This window comes from Ranitomeya variabilis, chromosome 6 (assembly GCF_051348905.1).
Source record: "Ranitomeya variabilis isolate aRanVar5 chromosome 6, aRanVar5.hap1, whole genome shotgun sequence".
NCBI classification, from domain to species: domain Eukaryota; kingdom Metazoa; phylum Chordata; class Amphibia; order Anura; family Dendrobatidae; genus Ranitomeya; species Ranitomeya variabilis.
In genome coordinates, this window is record NC_135237.1 from 439,303,393 (window position 1) to 439,328,202 (window position 24,810).

Genomic DNA, 24,810 nt, shown 5'->3' on the forward strand with positions numbered 1-24,810 from the left:
TACCCTTGGACCATCATTAGGTACTTGGCTACCGCGACACTTTACAAGTACTCTCTATCCCAGGGGATGATGGGGTCTCAGAGGTGCCCTCTTTGTCTAACCGCTTAGATGCTATTGCTATGGCATCTGAGACCATGTTCATATTGTGTTTTTGCCAAACATCTTTGGCTCTGTCAGAGGTTCAATGTGAAGACATTGACTTTAATGAGGCCGTCTGGCCTTCTTTCGAAATTGTCTGCCTTCTTGAAGCAGACACAAGTGCTTTCAACCACACTTTTGTTCCCACCTCAAGAAGGCAGACAAGTGATTCATTAAAATCAATAGCTGTATCTGGGCTTCAGACGAGGCCACTGATGTGTGGAAAAACGAAATATGAATATAGCCTAAAGAGGTAAACTGTTGGGATTAGAGCTTGCTCCAGTAGTGACAGTTGTAGTAGGGCATCAGCTCCATGACACAACCAGCACATACAGTGCAAGGAGTGCATCGATGACATATACATACGTAACATGTCACTAAGGGCGTAATCAGTCAAAAGGAACAAGCTTGTCTTTACAGAAGAGTCTGAATTTCCTTAAATCCAAAAGGTTTCTGTATCAATCCTAGTCTGCAGAAATCAGAGTACATCTATAATTGTCCCATAGAGCCTTGCACGTGTTAATTACACTAGAAAACATGGCAAATTAATTAATGCGGTTGCACCATTTTTTGCAATAGTTACTATATCTCTTAATGTTTAACTGAGTTTTTATGAGACACCATGGCTAGACTGTTGCCATGCTTTGCTTCAATTAATTTATGAAATGAAAAATTCAATGATTCCCAAAATCTGCAAGGCAATTGCCACCATGTATATAAAAGATATGAATCTACAACAGAATACTAAGCAAAAGAACATGCTCCAAAATATAATATGTCAGTTTGAAAAATCCCTTTAACATCATCCATTGATAATATACAGAATTTCTTACTTGTTTCTGAACAGTGGCACTGCTCCTATTACCACTGTGTGTATGTGGATCGGCTGCTGCGACTAAATTTATTCCGATTGCCGCTGGGTATGATGGAGCTGTTCATGCCTGGGAAACAGAAGGTGCCAAGCCTGAGGATGTGGTCAGTTTCTCTTCTCATTAATATTATTTATTAATTGTGTTATATTTAGGAAAATTACAATTTTATTTTTTTCTTAGGAAATATACAAACGACAGTAAGATTTATATAACTGATAATAGTCACATAAAGTATATATAAATTAAAATTTCACAACAAATTTGTGATCATATGAAAAAGCTCCTCTTTTTATTAAAATAAAAAAGGAAATGATTTTTATAAATATAAAATATAACTGGAACCAAAAGTCAAGAAGATTATACTTATGCATGCATCATTGTGAGGTATATAAGAAAAAATTCCTGAACATGAATATTAAAAGGTGAATACACACGAATGTGAGACCAGAAAAGTGCGCAAGTGCAAAATAGAAATAAATATAATGTAAATATAATGTACCTCATAGGGTGCATAAAGTGCAAAAAAGAGTCAATGAAGAAAACAAGTATGACGCCACACATAAGGTACATAGAGTACAACCATCGGCGGCAGTGATGTAAAACAATTTGTCACTGAAGCAATAGAAAGATGTTCTCTGGTATCGTGAGATATGATTCATTATCTGGCCGTCCAAGGCACAAATCTTAGCTTAGCGGATGCCAAAAGAGAGCTATCTACTTTTTTAAGATTTCGACTAGGTACCATATATTTCCATTGATGGTATTAGTAAAGAAGCACGCTCATCAAGGTTCTTATCCATTAAATGTGTGTACATATGCATGTAATGTAGTATGAGTGTATTAATATACTCACCTACCACTGCTCCCTCCAGTGTCAATCGCCATTCTGCTCCTCTTCTCAGTGATGTCGCCGCTCTTGAGACTGCCCAGGTCACACTGTGCTGCATGACCCACTATTGACTTTTACCATTTAAGCCTATGGCGCTTCAGAAGGCTCCATAGACTCACATTGTAAAAGAGATTTCCGGTTCATGTATAAAGCAGAGTGAGCGATAGTCAGAATTGAAGTGACGGCACGTAGAAGAGGAGGAGTCTGGTGCTGAACACCAGAAAAAGCAGCGGTAGGCAAGTATATTAATACACACATTACACTACATGTAGGTGAGTACGGTATATTAATACACACACTGCACTATATGCACATTCTATGCATACAAAAAGAATGGAAGTGCTTTTTCAAAATTACAGCATGCAAAGACAATTTATGCATGTTTTTGTATGTATGGCAGCACGGTGGCTCAGTGGTTAGTATTGCAGCACTGGGGTCCTGGGTTCAAATCCCACCAAGGACAACATCTACAAGGAGTTTGTATGTTCTCCCGTGTTTTTGTTGGTTTACTCCAGGTTCTCCGGTTTCCCCCCACACTCTAAAGACATACTATTCTAGATTGTGAGCCCCATTGGGGACTGAGATCATAATGTCTGTAAACGCTCCAGAATAAGGTAGCGCTATATAAGCAAAGCATAATAATTAAATAAATGTTCAAGGCAATAATTTGGGGAAGGCTCTTTTGTGTTCCAGAATAACAAGGATAAAGACATGGTTTGACTCGTTTGTTGGGTAGGACCTTGAGACGCCTGCACACAGCTCTGATTTCAACTACATAAAATATTTTTGTGAGGAGCTGGACATCGGTGCCTGCCTAACGCCACAATTAATGGGCACTTACACAGACTCAGTACACATTTTTAATTGAATCCTTATCATAAGAGTAGAGGCAGAAAAAGGGGGTAAACTCGATATGAACCCCAATGACTTTGAAGACATACGTCTAACAAGCTGATAGACGAGTGATGGTTATGTGTCCACATCCTTCTGGCCGTATAGTCTTTTCTGTATGTAGCAAATGAGTAGTACAGGTAAGCCTTGAAACGATGAATATGAACCAATAGTAAGAAATTATTTTTGTTTCTTACACAGGATATGACAAGCCCATTTATAACTTCAGGAGGCCCTGATTATTCTGGTAGGTTTAATAAATTTTCATTTTTATTCATTTTAACTGTGTGATCACATGATAAGTTTGTTTCATTCCGTGACCACAATTTTCACAAAAACGTGGCAAAATATGCAATACAACTATGTAACTTTTTAAAACAGCAAAAAAATTCAATAAATCAAGAAATTGATCTTTCTATGCTTGATCTTCCTTTTCCTGGTACTTTGAAGATCCATTATGAGCAAAAATATTCACAAGTAGTGTGGTCTATGGCAGGCAGGTAACTTCCACAACTATACTCTGCTCCACAGAATTAAAGGGGCTCTCTGGGCATATGATATTGGCTATGTATAGTCTGAAGCCCAGCATCCCATTCAACCAGCTGCTTTTAGCTCCTATGGCAGCCATATGTAAATACTAAAACCAGCTACACTGCACAGCTCCATTCAGTGTGCAGTGGTCGCTGCTGGGTACTGCAGATCAGTTCCTATTATCCTGAATAGGAGCTGATGTGTAGTATATGGCAGTGGCTTCCACACATTGAACACTGCAGCTCTATTTGATATTTAGCTAATTGGTGGGGGTGATGGGTGTCAGACCCCATCAACCTTATATTAATTTATCAATATCATACACTGTACTTAGAAAACCCATTAAGCAGGAAGAACTTCAAGTTTGGTACTCCAAAAAAGTTACAGAGTACGGTAGGTTTTTTTTAACAAAACTGCGAACATATAAACTGATCAGAGCGCTTAAAACTAATTCTAGCTGGTAAACATGTGGCAGGACGCAGTACATAAATAAATCAGTAACTAAATGAGATCACGTTATAGCACACTTGTTCACTAGAGAACTCTAGGTGCATTTCAACAGAAGCACAATTGCAGGTGGTTTGTATGTTGATTTCTGTGGTAGAATACATGATAACTAAAAATTATACTGTAGGTTAGAATACTAATGTTCGCGCTAAGATACTGCAACTCAGATAAATAAAAGGTGAAAGAAAAAAAAATATTAAAAAGGACTGTTATGTCATAAAATAGTCACCAGAGGAATGATACTGACACATAGGTAGGAACTTAATTGTTGACCTCATTGCAGTACTTTTGCTGATGTTGTAAGTACATCTATATGCTGGAGTCTTCTAGTGCGTTGAATCCCAGTTAGGAGTAATACATTTTCTGTGAAATTCTTCTGGAGTGCTGTACCGGCCGGTGACGGCTACTCCACAGCTCCCCCGTCTTAGCGGTGCGCTAGTGTGGCTGTCGCATTGAATTACCTTCAGAGAGCGTGAAGCCAGCAGGACCTTCATGACGTCAATGGTCACGTGTTAGATTACGGGGTATGCAATGGACCAATTCCTTCCTACTTGTTTCGGAAATTGACGGTTTCCTTTATCGGGGGATGGTCCAACGGAGGAATTGGTAGCCTTATATATCTCTCCTCATCATTCTCAATTAAACGCAAACAGCTCAACCTCACAATTTAAGACTTTTGGTCTCAGAGAATCTAAATTAAAAATCCAGTAAGTTTCTGCATGGGACATCTGTTTAATATAATCCCCCTTCAACTTTTCCCGACAACTTGGAGTCCAGTGATCACTGTACCAGAAAAAGATCCCCCATGATAATCTGCATAATACTGTGATAAGGGGTGTCCTGCAAATTTCTTTTTTATATTTCTAAGGCCTCTTTCACACGTCGTTGGCTGTGCGTCATAGTGCAGTGAAATGACACATCGTCGGATGTTGTGAAAATAGAGGAAAACGTGTGTGACGCATCCAGAATTATGACAGATGCGTCGTCTGAGTTCCTGGCTGAATTTTATAATATAAGATTCTGGAGGAGAGAGAGAGAGAGAGAGAGAGAGACTCCCCGGGTTGGAATATAAAAACTGCATCCGTCACTGGATTCCTGCGTTTCAGTGTCCATAGGCTCCCATTCTGTGGAACGACGTATGCCACAGGAGGTGTCAGGGAACGTTTTTCCACTGCAGACAAAAAAAGTTCCATGGAACGTTTTTTTGAAAAGATGGGCTGTCAAATTTCACAGGATCCAGTGCACGACGGATGAAATGTGTGGCCATCCATCACGATACGTCGTTAATACAAATCTATGAGAAAATGCAGGATCCTGCAAATTTTTTTGCAGGATCCTGTTTTCTCAAAAAACTATGTATCTCGACGGGACTACAAAGACAGAAGTGTGAAAGAGGCCTAAGGGCTCATTTCCACATGCGAGACACAGGTCCGTATCTCGCATGTGGAAACCAAGCTCTGGCGCCGGCACTTTGGAGTGGAGCTGTGCAGCTCCATGTGTTCCTATGCGGCCGCACGCTCCGCTCTGGAGTGCCGGCTCCACAGCTTGGTTTCCACATGCGAGATACGGACGTGTGACTCGCATGTGGAAATGAGCCCTAAGGTGTTCACTAATGCGGATTTTTTTTGTTGTTGTTCCAATATACACAAAGGAAATAAACGTGCGTATAACAAAACGTGTAATTGCAATAATTTTCTGGGAGAAATACTTCATTTTCTGGAACAACACTTTTGGCTATGATGGTAGATATAAAAGATTTGTATCGTCTCAGTAAAATTCCTGGTGTTATATAATTTAGCTGGTCTAAAGTACCATATTCCACTGGTTAGATTTTTTATTACCTATAATGTTAAGCTGAATTGCATTTTTCGGTTAGTCTCCAGGTTTTAAAAATTGTATTCCAAATGTATTTGCGCTATGTATGTCTGTAAGTCTACAATATATACAAAGTGAATATATGCAGAATTTACTCCACATAGATATGGCCTGTAATGAGAGCCCAAGTAGTTAGCCAATAACATTACCGTTAAGGTGTTTGGTACTTGAAAGTTTGGCGTGTGTATTCTCATTTCTATTAATTCCTATTTTGTAGAAGTCAATGCTGGTAACTTCATCCAGGGAGTTGGTGCTGTGGCAGGAAGTTTATCAGGAACAGCAATAGCAGGTGGCACAAGACATACTTCGGGCACTGGGATTGAGATGGGCACTGTTCAAGGAGATGGTTTTGATGGCAATGGCATCAGAGGAATTTCAGGCCTAAGCAATGGAGGCAACTCTTTTATAGGAGTCATGCCACCACCATATGAGAAAAGTGGCACCATGAACATGGCTTATGTGGAAAACTACTTTGCTGAGGTAAGATGCACATTAATACTAAGGATTCATTTAATTGGTTAATAGTAGAACTCCTTTACCTTTGTGTTGACTTTATTATTGTATTATGCATAGTTATTACCCACCACAATAATCAGGTCATGTGATTAGATGTTATACAAGAACATTTGCCAACATTTTACAGAATTACCTTGTGACCCCAAAGTCCATAATGCATTCTTTATGAGAGCAGGTGCATAGAAAGCCTGAAAAAAAACAAATATCAAAGATTTTTTTTTATGCTTTACTGCCATTACACCTTATTTGGATTTACTCATTTAGATCATACAAATACAATTTCCAGTTCGATTTCTAATTATTCTTAGCTTTAAAGTGTAACTAAATATTTGTGTTTTTTAATATTTTGCAGGTACTTTAAATGCCTGTTTATCAATGGGATCTCTATCCTGACACCCCCAGCAATTGTTCAAAAAGACTGCAAAAAAATTTGCCTCAGAAGTGCACAGCTCGGGAGGTAGAAGCGATCAGAGAAAAGTACGGATTCAATAGAAAGCCTCTGACAGTCTACTGAATCTGAACTACACTCTATGTCAGTGTTCCCCCAACTCCGGTCTTCAAGAGCCACCAACAAGTCTTGTGTTCAGGATTTCTTTAGAATTGCACGGGTGATGGAATTAAGAAATCCTGAAAACATGACCAGTTGGTGGCTCTTGAGGACTGGAGTTGGAGAACACAGCTCTATGTGCTTGCTTAGAAACTTTGAGTTCCAGCTTCCCAAGTTGTGCTCCTCTCAGACTTGCATCTCAGCTATCTTTTGAGCAATTGGTAGGGGTCTCAGGACGCAGATCTTCAGCAATATATATACATTTAAAGTGCATACAATATTTATATAAAATATATAATACTTAAAAAGTTTAGTTGATCTTCAACATTTAGTATTGAAATGGCAATATTGGTGTTGTGAAAAGATATGAACTTTTATTTCAAGTATGTACAGTCCCATGAAACATTAAGCTAAGAACAATAAAAGTGGTATTTATATCAATTAACACAAATAGGCCATCTAATAAACTCTTTAATGTGAGAGCAGCTGTAGACAGGAACACATCTATGATGACAATATGTGCTAGTGGGCATGAAGGGATTGTCCACATTAGTCAACCAAGCTTTCAGTCCAAATATTGTCTTTAGATTGTGAAGTTAGTTCTTGGTTTAGTGCTATATGAAGTTTAATAATCCAGCCAAAACTCTAAAACATGTTTAACTAGAAGCTAGCTCTAATTAGGAGCTGGAAATGACACATTTCAATAAAATCATAAAATAATCAAGGATAAAAGTATTGTTTGAAGTGTTAACTAGTTTTAAAATGATTGTCCTGTCAAAAGATGAAGGACTAAAGAGATAGAATGGCAAAATAGTGTAACAATAAACTGTGTAAGTTTATGATTGTACCTAAATGAATAATATCATGGAATTATATGATTGCTATCATTTTAGAAAGCAGAATTGTATGCCAATGAAGATGAAAGTCGCCCGGCAAATGATTGTCTTCTGATTTATGATAATGAAGGCATTGGAAGTCCAGCTGGATCTGTTGGATGCTGCAGTTTTATTGCTGATGACTTGGATGAGAATTTCTTGGACACGTTGGGACCGAAATTTAAAACACTGGCAGAAATTTGCATTGGTTCAGAGATTGAACCAATGTCAAGCGGTGGGGAGCCAAGATTTTTTCCAAACATTCCAATAATAGAAACTGAAGCAAATATGATATTAGATGAATCAGCAGTGAGTGTTCCAGTACACCAGCCAGCCGCAGTTAGGAGCTCTACATATGTAACAGAAAGCTCAATGTCATCTGCCAACCTTCAACCTATGAGGCCTATGGCAGAAACATTAATTCCAGGTAATGTCATCGTAACAGAGACTTACACAACATCTGGGGGTACACTGAGACCAGTTATCCGTAATGTAGATCATGGCATCCCTACTAATATTTTAGTAACAGAAAGGCTGGTTGAATCCACAGCACCAGCAGCACGTGGAGTATTTTCTGATTTACACAATGGCTCCAATGTCATTGTGACAGAACGGGTAGTTCGTCCGTCATCTGGTGTTCATGAATTGATAGAAGTACCAAATCTTACAAATATTTCAGATGCATCAAATGTAGTACTAAGAGAAAGGGTAGTTCGCCCGTCATCTGGTGTTCATGAATTCCTAGATCTACCAAACCTTACAAATATTTCAGATGCATCAAATGTAGTATTAAGAGAAAGGGTTGTTGCACCAAATAACGTAAGGCTGTCTAATTCATTTAATATCCCAGATATAGATTTAGGTGATGCACAGAATGTTTTGGTTACTGAAAGAGTGATACAACCCATCTCAAATGTTCAAGGAAATTTAACTATTCGCCCAGAAATGGGAAGTTCTCAAAACATATATGTAACAGAAAAAACTGTGCGATCTGGTCCAGCCATTAAAACCCAAATGTTGAGTGCAGACCCTTTGCTTACTCAGGCAATGGGATCCACTTCCCCTAATTTAACCCGAAGTAAAGTAACAAAGTACAGCACAGTTCAATACACTAAACAATAAGTTTGCTAATTGAACTAGAAATTGATTCAAATAACTATTAATTATTCCGTTTAGGCTTTGTCTATGCTAAGAAACATCAACCCTTTAAGACCTAATATGACACATGACATGACATGAATATGACACTGATTCACTGAAAACCATACGATTTGTTGCCATTAGTCTTTTATGTGACCACTTAAATGTGATTGCTCTTAAAAAATAAAGTTTTTTTAGTATCCTAAAAGTCTTACATATAAATAGAAAAATAAGCTTAAGGTAAAAACACAGTCATATAAATTTAGTATTTGTCAATCAATTCTAATTTTTCAAACAAATTTTGCCATCTTTGTTTGGGCAGTTTTAGCTCATTTTTTCATGCCCCACTTCATGTAATATATGTAAATTACAATTGTGTTACTGTGCTGTAAATAATATTACTTTCCACCTAGGACCTGCTATGCACCACATTTACATTGCCCCTTATGGCCTGGGTCAGTTCACTGCATGTCCTCTAATTGTTCCCTACTGTAAATCTAATTTCAAATGTGTAGAAAAGCAAAAAAACAAAATAAAAAAACCCTGTTTTTAAATGTTTTTTTTCTTCTTTATATAAAATATTTTTGTACAGTTATTTTCTTTCATTTGATTAGGGGACACAGATGTAACTACCCTTCTAGAGTCTTTATTTTTAGAAATTGTTTAGTATTAGTAATATTATTTAAAACGCACACTAAATTATATTTTTACTCCACTAGAATCAGTAGCGCTATGTAATATCCATTCCTTTCTTCTTGTATTTAGGTGATGGCTTGAAATATGCAATTTGTTTTAGAAAATAAAAAAATACATAAAATTGCTCTTTACCTGCACTAGTATGAATAAAGGTTTAAAGGGGTCATCAACTTTAAAAAAAGAAGTTTTAGAAGGTTTTGTGTTTTTGATGCATTTTTATATAACTTACTAATGTATTTTTTTTTTACCTAAGCTCCATCTAATAATACATACATTAACACATTACAATTTACCACCCACATTTTCCTATAGCTAAACTGTAACATCACATTGTATGGCTTCAAGTGTAATCCATTTAAAAATGGGAACATAAGGAAATCCAGTGGTGCTGAAAATGCATAAATGCATTGCAACTAATACAAAGCACACTGTCATTATCTTATTGGCTTTTAGTAACTTATATCTGGACTCTAATTTCTCAGGAAGGTGGTTGTTAGACCACAGTGACTCCTTTAATGTAAATTGAATGTGCCCCATGTATCAAGAATGTTAGGTGTATAGTGCGTAGAATAAAGATAGCCAGCTCATAGTGCACCTGATGCAGTATTTGGACATTTTCACTAGAAAATGTCCTCTATGTTTGTTTTTATTGTACGTGTGTTTATTGCTGTTTTTTGTTTTGTACTTAAATGCTTTATGCTTAGTGTCTTGTTTAAGGTCTATTTTTTGTTACCTATGATTTCATGGTTTAAGTAATCATTGGTTTGTCATTACTGTGTTATAAATAAAAATAGCAAGTGTTACATAAAATATATAAAATGATACATGGTTTATAACAGCGAAATATAACATAAAGAAACCAACCATTTCATATTTTCCAAAACATAGGTTGATCTCCCATCTACACTAACATGGTTATCTGGACTCCTCTAGAATGTGGCACCTAGATATGAATATTTGCATGTTTTACCTTGTGAGTTCATCTGTAAAAGATCAATTTTTTTAAAGAAACCCTCCCATTAACTTTTCGGTTCCCTAAACATGTGCATGTACTGTATGGTCAGTGCGTTAATATACTAACCTGCTGCCATCTTCTCTGGGATCTAGCGCCGTTCTGCTCCTCTTCTCAGTGACGTCACCACTCTTCAGACTTTCCCGCTCTCTCTGTGACCCGAATGCAACTTTCACAATGTAATGTAAGCCTATGGCCCATCAGAACAAAGCTATAAATGTTTACACTGCAAAAGAAACTTCCGTCTCATGCATAGAGCATTGAGATAGCCGGAGAGTCTGAAGTGCGGTGACATCACTGAGAAGAGGAACCAAGCCGCGCTGGATACCGGAGAGGACAACGGTAGGTGAGTATATTAACATACTCACATTACATATACACATGTGTAAGGAAAAAAATTAAAAGGAGTGATTCTTTAACTAGAAATTCAAGAAAAATCCAGAGAGATTATATTTTTGTAGATAAATGGTAGGTTTGTAGTGTAGTCATACTTCAGAGAAAGCTTTATAGAAAAAAAGAACTTGAAAGACCACATAGTTACCGTAGCTTTTTATGGGCAGGCGAGTGAGGCTGGTAGATTGAGAATTAGGTTTATCTAGGATTAAAAAGAAAATTCTACTTTTTCACATGTGGTTCAGGGGCGGAGACACCATTTGTGAAACTTGTGCCTAAGATGGGTCCCACTACCACTGATCAGCTATTGGATTGCAAAGGGCCCATATATTGTTCTTGTGCAGGGGTCTCTTCTCGCTGTGTCCGCCAGTGATGTGGTTGAAGCTGTTTATTACCTGAATGGCGGATTTCGTATTACGGAACTTTTAAGATAACAGAGGCTAAAATATGGATCTATATTTCAGTATCTCGATCATATAGCATGCATGACTACGTAATAGGGAATTCACCAGCTTATCGTTAGAAAGGCAAAGGTTAACTTATCTGGCAATTCACAATTGTGCATTATGCCATATCACATTGTACTAGATGTATGAAATGCCTGCAGAGGACTGGCACATTTGAACATATTAGAATTGATATAATTGATTCACGATCTCTTAAACCATACCAAAAGACCTAAATACAGAAAATAATAAAGTAAAGTGTCAAATGTATTGTTAAGTTTACATAAATATATTTACAATTTGTAACTGTTTGCTAATATCAAAGAAAACTAACAAAAAGAAAATTTCAGCATGAAAAATGCCAGGTGGCGCAGATTTTGTGCTGGTGGAATTCAATCGACTTGGCCCTAGTGTAAAATAGAGTACTGTGCATAAGTATTAGGCAGGAGAGGAAAAATGCTGCACAGTAAGACTGCTTTCAAAAATAGAAGTGTTATTAATTTATTTTAATCAATTAACAAAATGTTAAGTGAATGAACAGAAAAAATAAATAAAATCAATATTTGGTGTGACCACACTTTGCCTTCAAACAGCTTCAAAACATCAACACTTGTATGTATACTTGTAAGCAGTTCCCTTACATAAACTTTTTGTAGAAACTTGACATTGGGGATTGTTCCAAACATCTTGGAGAACTAACTGCATATCTGATGTGGATGTAGGCTTGCACAAATCCTCCAGTTTCTTCATGTAATCCCAGACAGACCCAACGAATGTTGAACTCAGGGCTCTGTGGGGGCCATATCATCACTTCCAGGATTCCTTATTCTTCTATATACTCAAAATAGTTCTTAATGACATTTGCTGTATGTTTGGGGTTATGATCCTGGTGCAGAATATATTTGGAGCCCATCACACACCTCCCTGACGGTATTGCATGACTGATTAGTTATCTTCCGAGTTCCTTCAAAAACTGGGTTGATAAAAATAAACTATTAACACTTCTATTCTTTAAATTCTTACTTTGAAGTATTTTTTATATACTTGCCTTTTGTATTGTACTGTAAATAATATATAAATTAAACCCATGAGTTAAGTAGCAATGATACTGCTCACCACTAAAGCCTCATATCGGTGGTCCTCACCCTGGGGTTGACTTTAATGGTACATGGTAGTATTTGTAGCTGCAACATACGGCTTTTGGCCACTGCTTTGGGGAATACTGAGTAAAATGTTACTTACTTTGCCATAATAAAAATACAAAAGACCATTAAATGCATCAAAATATTTAGCTATTATTCTAACTTTTAGTGTACTAATAAATGGCCACTATCAGGTGGAAATGCTCATTAATATATTAATAAGCATATGACTAAATAGGTGCCAATAACACTTACAATTTTTCATTAATAAAACATTTTCAAACAGTAAAATACATTAGAAATCATTGGTACAATTTCCCCAACCTATGCTATGAGGTTATTGCTGCTCAATGCATTTTTCTTAATGTTGTATTGTTGTCAGCTTATAAATTTGTTAGAATGCATAGAAGTGGTTAAGGGGGTTTCTAACCCTAAAACGGTTCTAAGTTGTTAACTTTAAAATTCAGCCCCATTCCTGGACTGCACGAGAGCTCTCAGAGCTTCATTGTACTTTACTATAATGCTACCATGGCAGACAAGTACTGGGAAGTGATCGGTGGTAAAGGAATGAAGGGAACATTGAAATACAGTAGAATCTTTTGGAGTAATACCAAACTAGTTTTAGAGGTCATAAAACCCCCTTTAGGCTTTTACGATAGTTAATTTGCACTAATAAAGTGTCAAAACAATTTATCTTTTACAATAGATTGTAAACTTCAAAAAGACCCACATTTGTATGAGCTGAAACTTTATGCCATATTTTTGTATTTCCAGAATATATTAATAAAGCACTTTTAAATAATTCTTCAGTTTCCTCGTTTTCTTTTTTATCAAACTGATTAAAAATACAAGAAAGACACTCTAGTCGCACTTTTCATTTGTAGTACCCTCCTGCTTTCACACCAGGCATTAGAATTATGTGTGCAGTCATTGACAGTGATAAAGTTAGGGCTTAAAAATCCCAGAAATGTTTACGCCTTTTATTGAGCAATGCTGGCCCATCTGTGTAACCTCAGGCAAGGAACTTTGTGCCCTGATGCCAAATGCACAGAATGGAATACATTTGATTGTAACCTAAATGTAAGTAATTCAGAATAGGGCTTTGTTTTTCACTGATCTGAGCCAAAATGTGGTGGGTCTCTTTCAGGACAGCAGATACATAAATGTCTATTTTGTACCTACTGCATGTATAAGCATGTACACAAATAGAGAAATTACAGATATTTTTTTCTCCTCTAAAACAATGTGTATGTGTGTTAATGCTAGCCTTTTGGTTTTTTTAAAAATTTTGAAAAACGAATGCAAAAAAAAAAATCCTTAGACGGATCCCATTTATCACCATGGGATGTAATGTTGATACCAAAAAGTATATATTAGGTTTACAAAAAATAGAACCACGTGTGGAAGTGGCCTATGAAAACACAGGAATCATTACTTCGTCCAGCTCCCCCATACGAATAGTTCTTGGCTCAGCTGACCATTCCTATGTTCTCTATGAGAGACTCCTCTGGCAGCGAGTCATCTCCGCGCTGAGAAAAAGGACCGACCATTGAAATTGCAGCGCCCAGATCATTATCTCCCCCGACATCATCAGTTTCCAGAGAGTCGGGATCCCCCACCCACATAAGATTCAGCCATCACCCGAAGGTTGTATTGCTATACATGCCCATCACAGGTATGATATTAATTTTTTTTCATAAAGACTAATCTTAATTACACAGCACAACTAACAAAGCTTTCTTCTCTTTGAACAGAGTAACATCACACAGTGAACAATAATGTCACGTCTGTGGTAAGTAATATTTTGTATTTATATAATACCAAAAACATGTAACATTATGTTCTGTGGTCTTATAACTTTTCTATTTTTTTATATTTTTCGAAAGATGTAGTAAGTAACTAGCAATATGGAATGACTACTGTATAATTAATATTAGTTGATGTAAATTGTAAAATGGCTAATTACCCATTCTAGAGCTGTAATAGTATATGTATTTTTGGAGGCCCAGATGAATGTCTTTGTAAAAAATCTTTGTAACCATAGCATTTTATAGTTTCTTTCTATTTCCTTCCTGGACACAGAAATATGAGTACGAATGATCCCTAGTGATCAACAGTTGCTCAACCGCACAGTAATGGCTCAATCTATGAAATTTGGTCAGTTTTTAGTTCCCTGAACCTAACATCATCAATGTGACTAGTGGCAATAGAGACTGATTTGCTGTTGGCCCTTTGCGATTCTTTATAATATAATATTATAATAATAGTTTTATCAGAAGGAAATTATCATTAGGAAAGTAATCTGCAGCCAAGTTCATGAGCTCCGTATAACCCTTTCCCACCACTGATCGGCTGCTTTCTGTGTATGCTGTACATGGACAGAAAGTGGCCACTCAGTGCTGTGGGTGGGGTTGTACCGAGCTCGGCATTCAGAGAACTGCAAAAGCTGCAGCAAACAGTGATTTTATCAAAATGTCAGTCTGCAGCTCAGTGACACGTTGCTGAAATCAGGATCTCTGCCCATACACTATGCTGCTCTCAAATGGGGTAGCTGCAAAAACCTGGTGGCAGATTCCATTTCAGTTCCACGTAAATACCTCTAAATGTGTCCCTTGTGGCCCAGTGGGATTCAGTCTGAGTTCATCATCTTAATGACTTCAAGAGAATAAAGGAGGCAATGTCTCATATATTCCATTGGGATCTTCTATTTTTATGTCCCTAGTGACCCAGTGATATTCTGTAACAGTCCCTGTAGGTCCAATGGTGTTTATGTTCCTGGTGGTCTAGTTGATTAGAACATTTTTTTTTACATATGTGGTTCATTCCCTGGTGTGAAAATAAGATTAAGGCCACGTTCACATGTTCAGTATTTGGTCAGTATTTCGCATCAGTTATTTGTAATCCAAATCCAGAAGTGGTGAGGTGTTTCTATTATACTTTTCCTCTGATTGTAATCCAAAACCAGGAGTGGAACAAATACTGATAGAAAATATTGGCTGAATACTGAACGTGTGACCGGAACATAGTGCACATGTGGTCATGATGAAGTTCTTGTCAACAAGCAAGAAAGTATTGTTGTTTTCAAGAAACCTTGCTAGTGAGAAAATGATAGTTTGGAAATACGAAAGCCAGTGTAATCTCTGAACCCTGTAAGGATTCCTAACTATGAAATGGTGACAGCAAAAGCAACAGAGACAAACCTTTCCAAAACCCTAGATGGCCGGTACTTTGTCAGGGAGCAGATCTGGGTTTTTGAATATTTCTTCTCCCGTCAAGGTTAAGAAAATGCAAGTTATTAACTCTGCTGTTATTAACTCTGCTGTTTACTCAGAAGGTGGAGTCATGTCAGCTGTTGAAACCATATTGTGCAATTGTCACCGGAATACGTAGAAGCATTGACAGGCACACATTGTTATGATCTGCATTTTCATAAACTGACCAAGTAGGTGGGTTAGCATTTGGCCACATATTGGACAGTCTTACGGTCTAAAATATGCGGACATTAGTATAAATATTTCAGAATGTACAAATTTCTTGTAAAAGAGCCTGTTATACTGTGCAGGAGAGCTTGAACAACAAACTAAACCAGCTAAGTCACTTCTTAGGGTGTGTTCTGTCTGTCGGACCTAGGCGTGACAGTATCAGCTTTCTAGTAGGCTGGCGGTATGCCATTGTCCGCATGTTATACAGAGAGGACAAAGTGATCAGTGATCAGTGAATAAAGATGATGACATTTGTACCTAGTTTCATAAGACTCAGCAGCAGAAGCCAAACGACTGCCACAAAAGTTCTTTTTGTGCCCAGGGCAGGGATTTCAGCATGTGCATCCCTTCCCCCTGACAACCTCAACATTATTCGGGAAAACATTCATCCAGACCACAGACCTAAGCAGACATGTTATGTGCCTCGCTGTGTGTATATATCATGCGTATATTTTTGTTGCATTTTTCAAATTCATAAATTGAACCTCCTCCCTAATAGACACCTTAGTCTGACACCTCCTCCAGCCCTCATCTTCATTATAAATTTCCCAGCGCTTTTTGCTTTCGATCCTGTACAGACCAACGTGTCTCTACTGTATGGTTACAGCCTACAAACACACCAAGTAACTAACAACGAAATGGAGCATATCACCACAAAAGAAGAATATCATAAAAAACAACGCATTTTTATTTCACAATAAATTATGCCACATAATAAATATAAGTCACAGAGTAATCATTTAGAAACAGAGAAATTTGACTATGGTTAAGGGTGCACCAAAAACAAGGTGTTACCTCAAAAACACAAACATGGGGAGAAAATATCTCACAGGACCAAAAAAAAACCTGCTTAGATGCAAAGTGTAAAGTGACAGTGCATTGAGTTCTATCCAAGCTATATAGTCCTGGATGGGGTGGGCCACATTGTTAATTAGCTAAAGTATAGTCATAAGAATTATCACTGGTCAGTGACCATTTAGCTATTATAGCCTAAATATGGTCCCAACCATTAGTTCTTACCCATATTAGCGTCCATGGAGATAAACACGTGCCCCTACGCGCGTTTCATGACAGTTTCCACGGGGGCCAGGGTGGTCTTATCCTGCAATCCTCTCTGCCCAAACTTCTTACAGCAGGTGCAGAGGAGCTTATTTTCAGTCCGAGTATGATCCCACAAAACACTGGATCGCACTGGGACCAATGTTAGTCTATGTGGCCATGCACATGTTCGATTTTCTACCTTAGAACCGGTCCGATAAAAAAATTGCTGCATGAGCAAGTTTGATCCAATATACAGTATGTATCGCACTCAGTCATGCAAGTCTATTAGTGGGTGGGAAACCTCAGACTGCACTCGGATGACAACAGAGTGCAGTCCAACTTCCACATATTCACAGAATGGAGAATTTTTTTTCTCCATCTTCTCCTCATCCGAGAGAATTGGGGCACACTATGATCACACTCTGATCAGAGTGTGATCAGAGTGTCATTTTCATACTCTAATCAGCGGACAATCTGATACTGTCTGCACCTGCCGTTACAAGGTATAATTTATTCTACAAAGTGACTGAGTATATTTATTTCGCCCTCCTTGTACACTCCCAGACCTCTCGGCTATTATGATGAGTCTATTTTAGTAAATAGTTACATTCTCCATAAAAGAACAATTCTGGGTCATATTCTCATAAAGCCACACACTGAGACATTACTGTGTTGTTACTCCTGGAAATGCAGAACTTTGCTGAAATCACCATTTACCTTGTGAGCAGCGAGCACTGACTAGGCAGAGTATGTAGAAACACACAATGGGGAAGAGGACTTGTAACAATCAGTTGTCTATTCATTCATACATTTGCAGTCGGAATAACAAAGGAACATTCTAGGAAAAGATCCTCCAGAACCATAATTTTATTGCAGTGTTTACTAAAACAGGCATGTCCAGAGATCTGTGAGGTCATTGACATGTGGCCACCCTTAAAGTGAATCTGTAACAATGTTTTTGCTACTCAACCCCTCCCTCCCCCAGCCATACCTTGAGAGCAGCATAATATAGGGGCATAGACCCCAATTCCAGTGATGTGTTACTTACTGGACTGCTTTCTGCAATTTTGATAAAATCACTGTTTTATCTCCTTCAGATCTCACAGTGCTCTGAATGCCGAGCTCTAGCCCGCCCACACTACAGATTGGCAGCTTTCTGTGCACATACTGCATAGACAGACAGCTGCCAATAAGTGGTGGAGGCAGACATACAGAACTCATCAATATGGAGCACTATATAGCAGTAGGTCTACTAGTCCTCTAGTGATAATATCCTGCTGATAAATGATTTTGTCAAAACTACGGAAGCAGCACAGTAAGTGATGCATCACTGGAATCAGGGTCTTTGTCTCCACATTATGATACTCACAGATTAGATGGCAAAGACCTGGTGACAGATTCCCTTTAAGTTTTCTTAAATTGAATTACATTTCAGGATATGTTGGGCTTAGAAACATTTGAGGAGAGCCACAACTTTTATTTAGAGGGAATGTCACAAACTCTTGTATGCCCAAACTGCGTTAACTATGCAACAGCCTACCTGACGCTAAGTAATTTGATATAGTTTGTATGTGAATCTCATTAGCATGCCCTCCTCCTATGCCCACAAAGGTATGAAAAGCCCCTGTCAATCATACTGTAATCCATGTTCATTTCTTTACCTCTCTTTACCCTGCCAAAGAATATTCACATCCCTGCATGTGAGTGTGCAGGCATAATGCCAGGACTAAGAGAGGCCAGTCCTGTAAAAAAAAAATAATAATGCACCGGATGTGTAGTGGGCTGGATGGTGAGGTGGAGGCAGGGAACCTTTGAGCTTAGCAGGGATCAGAGTAGTACATGGACATATGGAGCATTCGGTGGCACAAGCAGAACACTGAGCGGAGTACTTATTGCATCAGAGCACTGTCTTAGCCGATTTAGGAGCTGGAGGATGAGTGCAAAAGTCAAAAAATCTGATCCAAAGTTTTTCAAACATTTTTAGGTGTTCTGTTATTAAAGTGCATAAACAAAACTAATGATAAAGTGCAAAAAAATTGACAAAAAAAAGGCTATGGCATTAAACTCTTTATTGATGCTATACTGCCAGATCCCTGAAAACCCTTCGGTAAAGAACCCCATATACATTAAGGTTATGTTCACATGTCCAGCAGTGACCAGTTAGAACGGATCCAGCAGCAATCCATTGGCAGACACAACTTTTTAGTCTGTTTCTAAATAATTGATCTCTGCTAATAGTTTAATAGCCCAAACTATTCATTGACAGTACTGCCCCTATCTAATTTGTATGGGGGCTTCCAGATAAGGATCAGCCAGTTTAAAATTACCGGTATACTCTCATCCCTTTTGTTTCCGCTGGAGAGATGTGTCTGGCTAGTATTTTGTCTCATTTCCCATTGATACAAAACATGACAGTATATGGGGGAGTCGGGAGGGACAAAATGAGGAGTGAAGGTTTGACCGACACCTATTAAAAGGTATATGGACTCCTTTACTAAGTATTAATAAAAACATGCTTTCTATTTATCAGTTTGAAATTGGAAATTGCACAGTTTTGTCATTTCTCACTTTATAATCCTTTATGATTTCAGGTCAATCATGACTACCAGTGGATGCCTTATATACAGCGTGTGCTTGTCCCACCACGGTGTAAAATAGCTGGCTAGTTACTAACCGACGCTCCCACATTTAGCATGGAGCTGCTAACATGACATGAAGCACTCTTTACAAAAGCTTTTTATTCACAGGATCAACATATTGCTCTGGACATGTCAGATAATGCAGCTACTTTTGTTGAGTTCGAAAGGAAAAGACACAAAACTATAATATCTGCAGCAAGATTGTTTAATTCTAGATATAGGCTCTAATTTATTACTGGAGTCTTATATCAATATAAGCATAGAGATGCTTTATTCTGTAGAATTTCATGCAAAAAAATGCTCGCCATTGGATTGCATTGTTACCTCTCCTGAAAATATTGCTTATACCCAGTGGCGTAACTACAAAGTTATGGGCCCCGGTGCGAACTTCCAAATGGGGCCCCCCCCCCTACCCCCCCCTACCCCCCCACCTTCCCCCGCCCCCGCAACCCCCCCACCTTCCCCCGCCCCGCTTCCCCTAGATACGCCTCGGACTGTTGCAGGAATCTCCTGCACTGCAACATGGTGTTGGGTGCCAGCACAGCCCGCACAGTGGTATATCCAGCACAGCCCGCACAGTGGTATATAGAGCACAGCCCGCACAGTGGTATATCCAGCACAGCCCGCACAGTGTTATATACAGCAGAGCCCGCACAGTGGTATATCCAGCACAGCCCGCACAGTGGTATATCCAGCACAGACCGCACAGTGGTATATCCAGCACAGACCGCACAGTGGTATATCCAGCACAGACCGCACAGTGGTATATCCAGCACAGCCCGCACAGTGTTATATACAGCAGAGCCCGCACAGTGGTATATACAGCAGAGCCCGCACAGTGGTATATCCAGCACAGCCCGCACAGTGGTATATCCAGCACAGACCGCACAGTGGTATATCCAGCACAGACCGCACAGTGGTATATCCAGCACAGCCCTCACAGTGGTATATCCAGCACAGACCGCACAGTGGTATATCCAGCACAGACCGCACAGTGGTATATCCAGCACAGCCCTCACAGTGGTATATCCAGCACAGACCGCACAGTGGTATATCCAGCACAGACCGCACAGTGGTATATCCAGCAGAGACCGCACAGTGGTATATACAGCACAGCCCGCACAGTGTTATATACAGCAGAGCCCGCACAGTGGTATATACAGCACAGCCCTCACAGTGTTATATACAGCAGAGCCCGCACAGTGGTATATAGAGCACAGCCCGCACAGTGTTATATACAGCAGAGCCCGCACAGTGGTATATACAGCAGAGCCCGCACAGTGGTATATACAGCACAGCCCGCACAGTGTTATATACAGCAGAGCCCGCACAGTGGTATATAGAGCACAGCCCGCACAGTGTTATATACAGCAGAGCCCGCACAGTGGTATATACAGCAGAGCCCGCACAGTGGTATATACAGCAGAGCCCGCACAGTGGTATATACAGCACAGCCCGCACAGTGGTATATACAGCAGAGCCCGCACAGTGGTATATACAGCACAGCCCGCACAGTGTTATATACAGCAGAGCCCGCACAGTGGTATATAGAGCACAGCCCGCACAGTGTTATATACAGCAGAGCCCGCACAGTGGTATATACAGCAGAGCCCGCACAGTGGTATATACAGCAGAGCCCGCACAGTGGTATATACAGCAGAGCCCGCACAGGGATATATACAGCACAGCCCCCACAGGGGTATATACAGCAGAGCCCGCACAGGGATATATACAGCACAGCCCCCACAGGGGTATATACAGCACAGCCCGCACAGGGGTATATAGAGCACAGCCCACATCTCATCCCCCCCCCCCCCCCCCCCGATAATGGCCCCACAGTCCGGTTAAAAAGAAAAAAAAAAAAAAACTCTCCTCACCTTTCCTTTTGCCCGCGCTGCTCCTGGCGGCTGCAGTCTGCCCAGGACACTGCAGGTGCGCGATGATATGACGTCATCGCGCACCCGCAGTGTACTGTCAGAGGCAGAGCGGGGAATGATGGGAGAGGAAGCGTCAGGTGACGCTCTCTCCTCCCATCATTGCATTGAACTATACCGGTGTCATAGACGCCGGTATAGTTAAATGCGGCGGCGGCGGCGGCACTGGGGGGGTTCCGGGGGAGGAACAGTGCAGCGGCCCACTACTGGCATCGGCTCTTCTGGCATTTGCCAGAAGTGCCCGATGGCCAGCCTGGCCCTGCTCAGACCTGCCGGCCCGGGGCCCCTGACCTGCGGGGCCCGGTCGCAATGGCGACCGCTGCGACCGCGGTAGTTACGCCCCTGCTTATACCTCTCCCCTGGAGCATCCCACAGCAGCACATCACATTTCTGAAGTTCTAGAGCACAGAGCCATAGGGGACCTTGTCATGCCAAATTGCCTGGTGCAGACAGGTTACCAGTGTGTACGATGCCATACACCCACTTCACACTCAATGTCAGTTTTAATGCAAATTTTAACACATTTCTTTAAGCTGCTTTGTGCTTCCTAAATAAATAAGAAACCTGCACGTGAAAAACACATTAAAAGTATGCACTAGGCTTAAAGGGAACCTGTCACCTGAATATTGCCTTGCGCTGGCGTGTACTCCGGAGGACAGAGAATGACCTTCAATCCAATATTGCGGCCAGCATGCAGCCAGCGGGTAAGGAAAGGGTGAATCAAACACCCGAAAACCCCGCCCATATGACCCAAAACTGGTCCCGCCAAATTCAGGTGACAGGTTCCCTTTAAACTTTTGTCTTGTCAGTACACAGAGTATTCTCTCAAAAGTCTTGGAGATCATCAAGGTGTTTTCTGGTAAAACTGAGACAAGCCTTTATGTTCTTATTGCTCAGCAGTGATTTTCGTCTTGGAACTCTGACATGTAGGCCATTTTTGCCCAGTCTTTTTCTTATGGTGGAATCATGAACACTGACCTTAACTGAGACAAGTGAGGCCTGCAGTTCTTCAAATGTTGTTGTGGGGACTTTTTGTGACCTCTTGGATGAGTCATTGCTGCACTTTTGGGGTAATTTTGGTTGGTAAGCCACTCCTAGGAAGGTTCATCACTGTTCCATATTTATGCCATTTGTGGATACTGGCTCTCACTGTAGTTCACTGGAGTCACAACACTTTAGAAATGGCTTCATAACCTTTTCCAGACTGATAGATCTCAATTACTCTGTTTCTCATTTGTTCCAGAATTTATTTTGATCGCGGCATGATGTCTAGCTTTTGGGGAAATTTTGGTCTACTCCACTTTGTCAGGTAGGTCCTATTTAAGTGATTTCTTGGTTGAAAACAGGTGTGACAATAATCAGGCCTGGGTGTGCCTAGGGAATTTGAACATAGCTTTCCAAAGATGTGATAAGCCACAGTTAATTTATGTTTTAAATGTTGTAAGGGGGAAGCAATCACTTTTTCACACAGGGCCCTGTAGATTTGAATTTAGTTTTCCCTTAATAATAAAGACCTTCATTTAAAAACAGCATTTTGTGTTTACTTGTGTTATCTTTGTCTAATATTTACATTTGTTTGGTGATCTGAAACATTTCAGGGTGACAAAAATGCAAAAGAATAGGAAATCAGGAAGGGGCAAACACTTTTTCACACAACTGTAGATTTTAATAATGGTGAAGAATAGATGCATAGACTGATGCTGTGATACACATCTAAATTAAAGTTCCAATACAAACTGTGGATAAATGGATTATGTGAGATTAGAAAATTATAACTGCATTCTTCCAGAAACTGCTCCATGGGCTGAGTCTGGTACTGCAACTCAGTCACATTCAAGTATTACATAGTTATTGAGGTTGAAGGAAGACTTTAAGTCCATCTAGTTCAACCCATAGCCTAACCTAACATGCCCTAACATGTTGATCCAGAGGAAGGCAAAAAAAACCCATGTGGCAAAGAGTAACTCCACCATGGGGAAAAAAATTCCTTCCCGACTCCACATACGGCAATCAGACTAGTTCCCTGGATCAACGCCTTATCAAGGAATCTAGTGTATATACCCTGTAATATTATACTTTTCCAGAAAGGTATCCAGTCCCCTCTTAAATTTAATTAATGAATCACTCATTATAACATCATACGGCAGAGAGTTCCATAGTCTCACTGCTCTTACAGTAAAGAATCCGCGTCTGTTATTATGCTTAAACCTTCTTTCCTCCAGACGTAGAGGATGCCCCCTTGTCCCTGTCTCAGGTCTATGATTAAAAAGATCATCAGAAAGGTCTTTGTACTGTCCACTCATATATTTATACATTAAAATAAGATCACCCCTTAGTCTTCGTTTTTCCAAACTAAATAGCCCCAAGTGTAATAACCTATCTTGGTATTGCAGACCCCCCAGTCCTCTAATAACCTTGGTCGCTCTTCTCTGCACCCACTCCAGTTCAGCTATGTCTTTCTTATACACCGGAGACCAGAACTGTGCACAGTATTCTAAGTGTGGTCGAACTAGTGACTTGTATAGAGGTAAAATTATGTTCTCCTCATGAGCATCTATGCCTCTTTTAATACATCCCATTATTTTATTTGCCTTTGTAGCAGCTGCCTGACACTGGCCACTGAATATGAGTCTGTCATCCACCCATACACCCAGGTCTTTTTCATTGATGGTTTTGCCCAGAGTTTTAGAATTAAGCACATAGTTATACATCTTATTACTTCTACCCAAGTGCATGACCTTACATTTATCCCCATTAAAGCTCATTTGCCATTTATCAGCCCAAGCTTCTAGTTTACATAAATCATCCTGTAATATAAAATTGTCCTCCCCTGTATTGATTACCCTACAGAGTTTAGTGTCATCTGCAAATATTGAAATTCTACTCTGAATGCCCCCTACAAGGTCATTAATAAATATGTTAAAAAGAAGAGGGCCCAATACTGACCCCTGTGGTACCCCACTGCTAACTGCGACCCAGTCCGAGTGTGCTCCATTAATAACCACCCTTTGTTTCCTATCCCTGAGCCAGCTCTCAACCCACTTACACATATTTTCCCCTATCCCCATTACTCTCATTTTATGTATCAACCTTTTGTGTGGCACCGTATCAAAAGCTTTGGAAAAGTCCATATACACTACGTCCACTGGGTTCCCTTGGTCCAGTCCGGAACTTACCTCTTCATAGAAGCTGATCAAATTAGTCTGACATGAGCGGTCCCTAGTAAACCCGTGCTGATACTGGG

At 39.7% G+C, this 24,810-nt stretch overlaps 1 protein-coding gene and 1 long non-coding RNA gene across 2 annotated transcripts in view; one reads left to right on the top strand and one right to left on the bottom strand.

The window, feature by feature from the left end:
* LOC143782672 (desmoglein-4-like) overlaps positions 1-13,274 on the top strand; it is a 71,616-nt gene extending 58,342 nt beyond the window's left edge. Inside the window, exons 13-16 of the mRNA XM_077270396.1 lie at positions 986-1,113; positions 2,992-3,037; positions 5,921-6,183; positions 7,660-13,274. Coding sequence (XP_077126511.1) covers positions 986-1,113; positions 2,992-3,037; positions 5,921-6,183; positions 7,660-8,763 — 1,541 coding nt within the window. The 3' untranslated portion in view covers positions 8,764-13,274. The remainder of the gene's footprint in view (positions 1-985; positions 1,114-2,991; positions 3,038-5,920; positions 6,184-7,659) is intronic.
* The window catches only part of LOC143782675 (uncharacterized), an 85,522-nt gene that overhangs the window by 5,396 nt on the left and 55,316 nt on the right, over positions 1-24,810 (bottom strand). The window contains exons 2-3 of the long non-coding RNA XR_013217019.1: positions 6,353-6,407; positions 972-1,079 (exon numbers count right to left, since the gene is read on the bottom strand). This is a non-coding gene — a long non-coding RNA (uncharacterized LOC143782675). The remainder of the gene's footprint in view (positions 1-971; positions 1,080-6,352; positions 6,408-24,810) is intronic.